Source organism: Miscanthus floridulus, chromosome 17 (genome assembly GCF_019320115.1).
Source record: "Miscanthus floridulus cultivar M001 chromosome 17, ASM1932011v1, whole genome shotgun sequence".
NCBI lineage: Eukaryota > Viridiplantae > Streptophyta > Magnoliopsida > Poales > Poaceae > Miscanthus > Miscanthus floridulus.
In genome coordinates, this window is record NC_089596.1 from 34181990 (window position 1) to 34194913 (window position 12924).

The 12924-nt window shown below is 40.1% G+C and overlaps 1 protein-coding gene across 1 annotated transcript; it reads right to left on the reverse strand.

Annotated features, from left to right (window-relative positions):
• Positions 1-10013: 10013 nt before the first annotated feature.
• On the reverse strand, positions 10014-12846 carry LOC136515527 (uncharacterized). Its single transcript, XM_066509091.1, has 7 exons — positions 12604-12846; positions 12036-12128; positions 11457-11555; positions 11027-11377; positions 10763-10933; positions 10157-10393; positions 10014-10073 (listed from the first exon to the last, which is right to left on the reverse strand). Exons 1-7 carry the CDS (start codon positions 12802-12804, stop codon positions 10014-10016), a joined length of 1212 nt encoding a protein of 403 aa, XP_066365188.1. The 5' UTR covers positions 12805-12846.
• Positions 12847-12924: the final 78 nt, after the last annotated feature.

The following is a 12924-nucleotide window of genomic DNA, read 5'->3' on the forward strand; positions in this document are numbered from 1 at the left end:
GGCGAAATCATGACCGGACGCGTCTGGTGGCATGTGACCGAACGCTACCAGTGTCCGATCAGTTGATCGTGGCTCTAACAGTCGGAACGATCGGACGTGTCCGGTCAGGATGAAAGCAGCATCCGGTCAGTAGCAGAAAAGCAGGATTTTATCCCCAACGGCTACTTTCTCAGCGGGGCTTATAAATTGACCCCCAAACCGGCCATTTGAGTATAGTGGAGCTGAGAAAACATACCAAGGGTGTTGATATACCATTTTAGTGATCTCCACCTGCATAGTGCTTAGTGATTCATTAGGTGATTAGTGTAGGTGCTTTGCGAAGTGCTTAGGTTATTAGACCACCGCTTATACGCTTGCTCTAGGTTTAGGCCTAGTGTTTAGTGAGGTTTGCATACCTCTTACCACTCGGGGCTTATGAGCACCATTGTTGTACATAGGAGGGGCTTGTAGTCTTGCGAGATCACACCAACTGCATTTGTGGTGTGGCCGCCACCGTGTACTAGAGGGAACAAGGCCCGCGGCGTTTTGGCCGGAAGCTTGATAGTGAAGACGGCGGGAAGCGGTCTAAGAGAGGCTTGCCGGAAGGCACACCGGAGACCCACTTACGCATGGGGAAGGCCCAGGGCTATCCACGGAGTTACCCAACTGGGAGCTTGGCCCTTGCGAGGGATTCTTTGCGAGGGGCTTCAACAAGGACTAGGGAGAAGCTTGCGCGCTTCTCGATACCTTGGTAAAAATACCAAAGTCGTCGACGGGAGTTTGCATATCTCTACCTTACTCTTTAGCTTCCGCATTTACATTGTTTGCATAACTCCTTTTTACGATAGAGATAGCGACACTTTAACAAAACCGTAGTTGCACATTTAGATAGTTTATCTTTTGCATAGGTTTTGCTAAGGTTAGAAAAAGAGGACATAGTTTAGAGTTAGATTTTTAAGTTGCCTAATTCACCTCCCTCTTAGGCGTCATGGTCCTCTACAAGTGGTATCGGAGCCAGTTGGCTCAATTTGGACCTTTGGCTTAACCGTCGTTGAGCCAACGCTATTTAGAGTGGTTGGGATAGATACCTCTAGGCCTCCGCACTTTGACGGCACTAACTTCCCCTATTATAAAGCTAGAATGGCTTGTCATCTTGAGGTGATAGACTTGGGTGTTTGGAGAGTCAATCATGATGGGATGAAACACATTAAGAATCCTGATAAACCCACAAAGAGTGAAGAAAAGGAAATTCATTTCAATGCTAGAGCTAAGAATTGATTCTTTGAATCTTTTAGAATGGACGTGTTTAACCAAGTGTTCACCTTAAATATGGTACATGAAATTTGGTTAAAACTCCAAGAGCTCCATGACGGCATAAGTAATGTTCGTGAGCAAAAACATTGCCTAGCTCAACAAAGTTATGATTCTTTTGAAACGAATGATGATGAGCTTGTTCGTGATATGTATTCTCGTTTGAATCTAATTATCAATGAGCTCAATTATATCAGATTAACAAAGCTAGGTGATGCTGACATCGTGAGGAAGATCATCTCCGTGCTACCATAAAAGAAATATGCAAGCATCATCACCATCCTTCACAACATGTAGGACTTGAGCACCATGACCTAGGCCATAGTCATTGGCAAGATAGTGGCATTTGAAATATCACACAAGATGGGTCAAGAAGAAGTCTCTTCATAAAACAAAGGCAATGCTCTTGCATGTAGCAAGAAAAAGAAGATGAAGGGCAAACAAGTTGAGACAAGCTCAATCTCAAGCTCCTCAAGTGAAGATGAAGAAGGAGATGAGGATGATGATGATGATGATGAAGATTCAAGTGATGATGATCAATCTTCCTCCTCCAACTCCGACCTTGATGAAGAATCAATCAAACTTATCAACAAGGTGGAGAGGATGATCCAAAGGCTCAATATCAAGGGTGTGCCCATCCAAATTCAATATATCATATTTACCAATCAAAGAAATAAGCAAAGAAAGAGAGGACGCTATGGATGCGGCGAGTTTGAGCACTTTGTGGAAGTTTGTCCAAACAAGCCCACACCCAAGACACATAAGAAGGCATGCAAGGACAAAGCCCTCACATCAATAAAGTCACGGGATGATTCTTTAAGTGAAGAAGAAGACCATCACAAGAGGCGAGGGCGCAAGCACTCATCATCAAGGTCTTCTCGTGTGTGTGCCTTTTGGCACGAGGTAACAAAAGCTCATCCTCCAGTGAGAGTGATAGTGATGATGAAATGCCTTTTTATGATGAAATTGTGCAACAAAATCTTAACTATGCTAAAGTTTGCACTAGTCAACAAAAGAAGCTCAAAAATTAAAAGAAAAGCTAGATAGTTCACAAGAGGCATATAAAACCTTGCTTGAACAATATGAGACATTTGCTAATCTCAATATTGAACTATCTACTAAAATTGAGCAACTTGAGTCTAGTACAACAACAAACGCATGCACAATCAATGATGAGCAACTTGTGAAGAAAAATGAAAAATTAAAAGAAAAATTAGCTAGCTCACAAGATGTTTATAAAAGTTTGCTTACAAAAATGGAAACCACGTGCAAACATTGTGATGAGCTAACTAATAAAGTTGCTAATCTTGAAGCCGTCAGTATAACCCCCACGAAGGCACCTAAAAAGAAAAATTCTATCTTTAACATGCCTAAAAAGGATGCTTCTACTTCTTGCAATAATTTATGTTTAGACTCACCCTTGTGCAACCAAGTTTGTGTTGAGAAAGTTGTTGTAGATACTTGCACACAGGAGGTTGCAAAGGAAAATGAGCAACTCAAGCAAGAAGTGGCTCACCTCACCAAGGACTTGACTCAAGTGAAAGGCAAGATGGAGCAAGCCCAACTTCATCAAGATAACACCGTCAAGGGAGTGAAGAAGCTTGATGAAGGACAAACCATGGTTTGCTATGTATGCCACAAGGAAGGCCACAAGTCCTATGAGTGCAAGGTGAAGAATGGGGGAGGAGCAAAGAAGAAAGAGAAAAAGCAAACAAGCAAGCTCTTGAACACCTACACCAACAAGGTGGACAAGAAGGCCTCCACACCTTATCTCTTGAAGAAGAAAAATGACAAGGTGGTGGCCATTAAGGTGAACAAGCAAGACAACAATGGAGCCAAGCCTATTTGGGTGCCAAAGGAGATCATTTCTAACATGAAGAGCACCAAGAAGGTTTGGATCCCGAAAGGAAAGTGAGAAGTCCGATGCACTTCGGGGAATTTGGAGACTTGGCAAAGTATGAGTGAATTTCATGGGGTGCATCACATTGGATCATGTTAATTGCCAAGTGGGTTAGTGAAAACTATGGATCCAAATGCCCCTTCCCATATCAGGTAACTAGATTTAATTTCCTACAAGTGAGATTTAATTTCTGACAAGTGGTATCTTTAAGCATCTAGTTACTTTTTATGCCTAGGTTTGCATTTGCATGTTTAATCTTTTGTCATGCATACACTAGGTATATCTTATGGTAGGCTTGCTCGGTTTCACTCTTAACCCTTGGAGCAAACCTACATTGTTTAAATTATTTAGGAGCATATCACATAGCTTGTTTACAATTGTTCATCTAATATGTGCCAAAGTCCAAATTGTAGATAATTTCTCCCGAATATCACCTTCGAAAATGATTCTCACATTCATGTGATGCCATCTTTCAAGTGGTATTTTTTATTCTAAAATCAATGTGCATGTCTCCTACAAGTATTCAATACTTGTGTGCACAAATTTAGGGGAAGGTTACTCTACAAGTTGGATGCTTTGAGACTAACACCTTTTCAAGCTTATCATGTGTGTAGTAGTCTCATTGCAAGGAAAATGGAGTCCCCAGAGTTGAGCATCATACTTCAAATATCCACCACCTATTGCAAGTGGTATAAATCAAATTGATTTCCACATGTGATATTTCTAAATCGATATCATCATGTTGATATCACTTTGGTATTTATATGCTTTCTCCATGCACTATATATATTAAATTCCCTTGAGCATTAACTTGCTAATTATATATAAACTATATTCTCCATCATATGTATGCATATATTTAGGGGGAGCTTAGTCTATGTAATGTGAGAGTCAAAATTTGTGACCCATTCTACTCCACATACAAAAGATCACAAAGTTTGACCCTCCTTTGTGCTACTAATGTCTTCCTTTTTGGTGTTTGATTCTAAAGGGGGAGAATTTATAGGACCAAAAGCAAGCCAAATCATAATAATTTATAAGTGGTAATGGTAATAATTTACAAGTGGTAATAGTCTGAGAAATGGAGGATAGTGGATTATGGAGTTAGGGGGAGGCTTAAATCCATAATGCCATATGGGTACATTTGCAAGGGCAAGATAAGTTTTCAAAGATGTTTACATGTGGTATCTTTCATCATCATATAACCTTGCCCTTTGCATTGCATCCTTACAAGTAAATAGTTTTTAATTTCCAAAATTTTTATTATTGGCTTGTTTTGGTCGTGTTGTCATCAATCACCAAAAAGGGGGAGATTGTAAGAAAAATAGACCCTAGGCCCATTTACTTTGGATTTTGGTGTTTGATAACCAACACAATCAAATTGGACTAATGAATTTGCAAGTGATTGTTTTGTAGTTCAAAAGGATGCAAGACGTGACTTGGATGAAGGTGACGTGATGATCCGATGATCAACACCATAAGAAAGACCGTAGAAGCACAAGAGAAGACCCAAGGTATCAAGCAAAGTCCAAGAACGACGATAGAAACCAAGTTGGACGCAAGATCACGAAGAAACGAGCTCATAGTGACCGGACACAGCGACCGGACCAGCCTCGAAAGTGACCAGATGCACCGATGGTACTGTTCATCATCACCGGCAACATGTTTAGTACTGACCAGACGCTGGTGAAAAATCAACCGGACGCAGAATAGCAGTGTCCGATCGAGTACATAGAGGTTCTAGAGCGGCGAAATCGCGACCGAACGCGTCTGGTGGCATGTGACCGAATGCTACCAGCGTTCGATCAGTTGATCACGGCCCTAAAGGTCGGAACGATCGGACGCGTCCAGTCAGGACGAAAGCAGCATCCGGTCACCGAGTACCAGAGGGAACAAGGCCCGTGATATTTCAGCCGAAAGCTTGATAGTGAAGACGGCGGAGAGCGGTCTGGGAGAGGCTTGCCGGAAGGCACACCGGAGACCCACTTGCGCATGGGGAAGGCCTGGGCTATCCATGGAGTTACCCGACCAGGATCTTGGCCCTTGCGATAGATTCATTGCGAGGGGCTCCAACGAGGACTAGGGGGAAGCTTGCGCGCTTCTCGATACCTCGGTAAAAATATTTGAGTCGTCGACATGAGTTTGCATATCTCTACCTTACTCTTTAGCTTCTGCATTTACATTGTTTGCATAACTCCTTTTTGCGGTAGAGATGGCGACACTCTAGCAAAACCGTAGTTGCACATTTAGATAGTTTATCTTTTGCATAGGTTTTGCTAAGGTTAGAAAAAGAGGCCATAGTTTAGAGTTAGATTTTTAAGTTGCCTAATTCACCCTCCTCTTAGGCATCACGGTTCCCTACAAGGGGGAGTACTACGGTCGACATACCCCATATGGCCAAGTTACTAGACCTTTTGCAAAGTTCTTATAGGAGAATGGCATAGTTGCCTAGTACTCTACATCGAACGAGCCTCAGCAGAATGGAGTAGCTGAAAGACGCAACCGTATCTTAATGGATATGGTGAGAAGTATGATAAGTTACTCCACTTTATCGATAAGTTTGTGGATGGAGACGTTAAAAACCGCCATTCATATTCTCAATCGAGTACCAAGCAAGTTGGTGCCTAAAACACCATATGAGTTGTGGACATGAAGGGAACTCTCACTTAATCATTTACGTGTGTGGGGCTGTCCAGCTGAGGCTAAAGCATTTAACCCAAACATTGGAAGCTAGACTCCAAGACAGTCAGTTGCCATTTCATTGGCTATCTAGATACGTCAAAAGGTTATCGTTTCTACTATCCTAATAGACATACGAAGTTTGTGAAAACAAGACACGCTGTGTTCTTGGAGGATGATATGGTCAGAGGGAGCATGGTAGCATGAGGAATTAACCTTGAGGAGAAGCAGGTAAATGTGCCCACTCCGATGGTTCAGGAGCCATATCTCTCGCTATCTATTACTGCTGCACCAATAGTGCAGGACACTAAAGTGACAGCACCTGTTGTAAGTTCTCCTATGGCAACAATAAATGAACATGAGGAACCTATCCTTCAGGATCCTATAGAGCCTGTGTTGTCGCACATGAAGAAGAAGAACAACAACCCCATATGGAACAAGCGCCAACTAATGAGGCCCCTAGAAGGTCTCAAAGAATCAGAAAACCAGCAATTCTTGATGGTTACGAAGTCTATGAATGTGAAAATTTTCAAATGAAGGGTGATCCCACCTCATTTGAAGAATACATGAGAATCACTCACATGTCAAAGTGGCTTGAAGCCATGCAAGATGAAATGAGATCAATAAGCACCAACGGTGTTTGGAACTTAGAAAGAATTCCTAAAGGAGCCAAGACAGTAGGCTGTAAATGGGTCTACAAAACTAAATATGACTCTAAAGGGGATGTGGAAAGATTTAAAGTGTGACTTATGGTGAAAGGCTTCACGCAAAAGAGAAGGAATAGATTATAATAAGATATTTTCTCCAGTCTCATGTAAGGATTCTTTTAGAATCATAATGGCATTAGTGGCACATTACGATTTAGAATTACATCAGATGGATGTCAAGACGGCTTTCCTTAACGGGGATTTAGATGAGAATATCTACATGGCACAACCAAAAGGTTTTGTCGTGAAAGAAAAAGAACATATGGGATGCCATATGAAGAAATCCATTTACGGATTAAAACAAGCCTCTAGATAGTGGTATTTAAAATTTGATGGAACGATAAGAAAGTTTGGGTTTAAAGAGAATGTGGAGGACAATTGTGTTTATACAAAGTTCAAGAATGGGAAAATCATTTTCCTAATCCTGTATGTGGATGATATCTTACTCGCTAGTAGTGATGTTAACCTACTACTAGAGACGAAGAAGTTCTTGTCCTCAAATTTTGACATGAAATATCTCGGTGAAGCTTCATTCATTTTAGGAATAGAGATTCACCGAGATAGAAGAAAAGGGGTTTTAGGATTATCGCAAAAGGCATACTTAGAAAAGGTTCTAAAAAAATACAGTATGCATGCGTGTAAGCCTTCACCTTCTCCTATAGTCAAGGGCAATAGTTTTGGGGAATTCCAATGTCCCAGAATCCAATATGAGATTGATAGAATGAAAGCGGTTCCATATGCTTTAGCTGTAGGAAGCTTACAGTATGCTCAAATATGTACATGTCCAAACTTAGCTTTTGTTATCGGGATACTTGACAGATATCAAACTAATCCATGAATATATCATTGGAGAATGGTAAAGAAAGCTTTGCGTTATTTGCAAGGCACAAAAGGCCTCATGCTAATGTACAAAAGATCTGATTCCCTACATATAGAGGGGTATTTAGACTCAGATTTTGTGGAAGATGTAGATGATAGAAAATACACATCAGGCTATGTATTTACTCTCGCAGGGGAACTATATCATGAAAAAGCTCCAAGCAAACCGTCACGGCATCGTCCACGTTGTATGCTAACTTTATAGCATGTTATGAGGCCACGGGGCAGGTGAACTGGCTAAAGATATTTATGCCCAGGTTGAAAGTGGTCGATGACATTCATAAGCCACTCAAATTATACTGCAACAATGAGCCAGTAGTATGTTATGCTCACAACAATAAGTCAAGTGGTGCTGCCAAACACATTGACATAAAGTTTTATATTGTGAAAGACAAAGTCCAGGATCATTCTATTAGTCTCGAGCATATAAGTACAAAGAAAATGCTTATGGATCCACTTATAAAAGGCTTACCGCCCAATGTGTTCAGAGAACACTTAGCCGACATAGGTTTACGGAAAAGCCTATGATTCATGGATAATAAGGGCCTAGTTGAGAATCTATTTTAAAATGGAGACGTGTATTATAGCTGTTAATCTAACGGTACTAACCATTGTGATTAGGCACGCTCAATGCTCTAATCTGTGATGGAATGGGAAAATAGATAAGTATTTTAAATATAAGTTATAAGTTGAGATCAAGGGAGAGAATGTTAGGTCGATTTCCTCCGAGTCGGTCCAACGACCGAGTCGAGCCTTGATCCCGCACCCTAATCGGGGGTGCCCAACTGAATCATGGTTGGTGGGCCCTCGTCGCGCAGTGCCATATAAAGGAGGTGGAGGCTGGGGCCACTATACCACACACTTTTTACAGCGACTACAGAAGAGTCGCTATAAGTCGTTATAGCGACCGATCATCGGTCGGTATAGCCCTTTACCAACCGATGCCATTAGACGGTGTAAGTGGCGTCGATATAAAGTTATACCGACCGACATATTTATAGCGACCGATAGTTGGATGCTCTTAGTTATACCGACACTTGATCTGTTACAATCTTTACCGACCAATGGTTTGATGGTGTATATCTTTTTACCGACCAACAATCCATCGCTATGTACTGACATGATTATATATAATTAATTTACATTTACCATATAATTTCAAGCCTATTCAACATCCACACCAATCCACATTACTCATTAACCGCATAATAATCCGTAGCAATTCACGTTACTCATCAATCGCATGTGATTAGATAAACATATCTCAAGTTTTCATTGAAGCCAACATTTGCACTTGTACAGTTGTACATCTTTACAAAAGAAAAAGTACATAGGCAACCTAGCTAGCTTGGTCAAATGGCAACCACAAGTCATATGTTGGCTTACACAATCTAATTAGTTCACTACAAAATGCCTCAACTCCAATTACTCAAACAAAATATCATCGGTGAGTATTTCGATTGATCTTGCTGTTGACATTATCCAACATCTCACAACCTCTAGGTTCTCCTAGCTGAACAAAGTCAAGGTGACATTTGTTAATAGAACAGAATTACATAAAGCTACAATACATCTCTGCATCAACTAAATCTAAGTCAAAAACGAATATCAAAATCATCTAGTGTTGCAAGAAATGATAAAACATATTTGACATTTGTTGCTAGAACGTGTCATGACCATATTTGAAAATCAAGTTGTAATAGGAGACAAGAGGGTTATTCTTGTTGCCAAATGACAACTAAACATTTTTCCATTCATTTATCTGACATAAGTTAACACAAGTTAAGATAAACCATTCTACTATATATGTTTCATAAATGGTGAAAAAATACATGTAGAGGGAAGATTGATCTTGTTCATTTGATCTTCTGAGTAGAAGGGAGTTTAGCCTCCAGTTTCTTTTCATGGACACTATTTGTTTTCTGAGGCCTTAGTGATTGGAAGTGAAGTTTGAAAATGCATCTTGAAGGAGAAAACAGTTTGAGGAGCATGATAATATGGGATATTGACTTTTATGGTGTTTTCCTGGAATATGAAGTGGAACACCACTTGCAAGATTAGTAGCTTCTTGTCAGCCTTTGCATGTAGTAAATTATTGGCAATGTTCAGATGAATATGAGATGATAGGTTAATTCTATAAGGTGACCCTGAAGTGGAGCACCACTTGCAAGATTAGTAGCTTCTTGTTAGCCTTTGCATGTAGTAAATTATTGGCAATGTTCAGATGAATATGAGATGCTAGGTTAATTCTATAAGGTGACCCTGAAGGCCTGAACATTTACTATCCCCTGTTTTGGTTGACTAACCACACAGACCATATTTGGCCTCCTAGCTGGTGTTTTGCAAGCATATGCTACTGGAATAATATTTGTACTACTCAAGTGGAATTCTGCTTTCCAATATTTATCAAATTTAATTCTGATTTTACTACTTCTAAAAATAGACATATATAATGGATTAATAGCTGGATCTTACAAGAAACTACTTAGATTTCAGTGCTTTTAATCTACTATCAACACTCTATAGTTTGGAAATCAGCTGAAATAAACTTAAGTCGCTCAGAGGAGAAACATACCTGAAGTACCATGATTGGTTGTTGATGCCTTGCTAACCTTCATCTATCACAAATATCAATAGTTAGAAGTCTGGTCACTAATTACATATGAGAAAACAGGAAACAATGACTAGGACAGTTTATTACTCTATTGTATGGCCATGCAATCGGCAACTTAAGTGCATCAGCCATCTTCTCCACACCAGTATAAGGGCGAGGCAGAATTGCATCCCTTTTGATCACAACATTCACAACAACTTCACAATAATGCTTTCCAAGAGCTACACCTCCAAGAGTGGTTTTAGGATTTACTGAAATAATTGTTCCCCTAGCCACAGCTGTATCAGATCTGACTACTTCATATAATATCACATCCCTTCCAATCTGAATCAAGTAATGCATCTATGAGAATTGAAATAATGATAAAGCAAATAATGCAATTATGATAAGAAACTTTGTAGCATGGATGAGAGCATTACATGTTCTTCATGTGAATGAGAGCGAGGGGGCATTTACATTCATCGCCTATGCCAGTTTGGCTGCCTGGGGCTGTGCTAGTTTGGCTGCCTAGGGTTGTGCTGGTTTAGCTATTTGAGGCTGTGATGGCTGGGCTACATGGGGCTGCATTGTAGGGGCTGCATTGGTGAGGCTACACTGACGAGACTAGACTTGTGAGGCTACATTGGGCTGCACTACTGGGAATAGATTGGTAGGGCTACATTGAGAGGATGGGGCTGCACGGGGCTGCATTACAAGGGCGGCATTGGAAGGGCTTTGTGTAGTTGGGGCTGCAGTATGCCTATCCACAAGCAAGTTTTCACCCACATCAATGGCATCATTGCTCTCATTATCTTCATAAGCTTCATCTTCTTGAAAATGAGCATCATGATATGCCTCATGAACATGTTTTGTAGATCTTGGGCTCTACAAACAAAATGGAAGAGATAATGAGATAAATCTACACAAGGTATTAAGAGGCCAAACAACTAGCTGATGTATTGTTATAGTAGTATATACCACACGTTGTGAATTAAAACCATTCTGTGACATTACTTCTGTATTTTGCCTTTCCTGTGCAAACCTCTTCTCCATTATTTGCATTTGTGCTTCCATTTGTGTCAGGCGCTGTTCTAGAGCTTCACTCCTACTTTCAGCCTTTTTACGGGCCAAAACTTCCATTTGAAATCTTGTAGGTGTGTAACACTTCAGTCCTGCTATACCAACATCTTGAGGAGTAGGTCCTAGACCTAATGCTCGCACACGGCCTCTTGGCTCCTTTGAACCCAAAGCAGCAGCAAATACGTCACCTTGTTGAATTGTTCTTTCTGTCAACTCTGGACGGGCCTCAATAGTTGCTTTAAGTTTGCTCTACATAAATGAAATGTCAATATTTGCACTCCATAAAGATTACATACTATAATTCAGCAATCATACATGAATAACTTACAATTATTGGTTCTGCATTCCTTATTGCAACACCATTTTTTCTTGTATGAGTTTTGATATAGAGTTCATCCCTTCGAGGAGGGCGTCCAAGTTCATCAATCTACAAGTGTTTTAGCTTTCAGCATAAAGAAGAAATACAGATTACCCTCCTCTCAAGAAGCAAGTTTCATAGCTTTTCCCCATGGCACTCATCATCAAGAGCACAATCGTCGCTGTTTTCTTAGTTCTTGGAGTCATATCTTCCACATCCATATATTGCGTTGGTGCAATTGGTGCAACGGAGGCTCACAATACCCGTGTAATGTGGATGGGTGCCGCAGGTTATGCGAGCACGAACACCATAGGAGCGATAAGGCCTACTGTAAAAGTGTTGGGCCTCCAGGGGAGTGCTGCTACCCAAATGAATAGATAGCTACTAGTTTAATGAATAATCCGCCCGTGTGTTTGATGACAATGCAATAAAACATGTTTGCTTGCTTTGGTATTACTCTCGTCATTTCAAGTTTTTATGTCTGGAATAATTGTACATAATATAAGACACAATGGGAAATAAGTAATTATAGCTCTATGTAGTATGTACCATTTCATGTCCAGAACAAGCAAAACTCTTAGTGCCTGCTGTATGATGTATCTCCAACTTAGCACGGTTCGCTTTGGCAATTTGCGTCCGAACCTAAGATAGAAATTGTTACATTATGCAAAGATATTGAACAATACAAGTTACGTATGTATATAATAAGATTAGCCATACATCAGATTCAGGAGACTTCCAATAATTTATGAGAAAGTTCTAATCCTCATCATTAACTCTATCACCATGTCTTTTCTCCAATTCCTCATCTGTTAAGTTCTCATCAAAATACTGCTCCTTTAGGGTTGCCTTAAATTCCTTCCACTTCCTTGCAGCGGTGATTAAAAACCAATTCTTACCAGCATCATCTATATCATAGAATTTCTGTTTTTTTCATGGAAAAGTACAAAATCAGTTTTACACAAGAAAACAACATATATTGTTCTAGTAGATAACCATACCACATGTTCTAGCAGAAAAAACAACATACTGTTCTAGCATAAATAAACTAACATTTGATTGAGTTGTTTTTTTTGACATCAATAAAAAACAACATACTATTCTAGCATAAATTTACCTGTACTTCATCCCAAACTGCATCCTTTTCTTCAGCATCAATAAGCCTCCAATCAGAACAACGAACTAATAATTTCTTCCTCACCAGGCAACCAATAACACTAGAAAGTTGCCTATAATTCTTCCCTACAGGCTGACCATATTCATTAAGGGTAATTATGATTTTCGGCATGTCAGGTGTCCTTGCAAATACAGCCTCCATTCTAGTGATACTCCTCCCATTCCTTTTCTTGTGTGGACTAGTGTGAACATCTGTTACAAGCAATTTTAATCATGAGAAACAGCTCAAATGATAGGATATGATATTGTTGCAATAACAAGA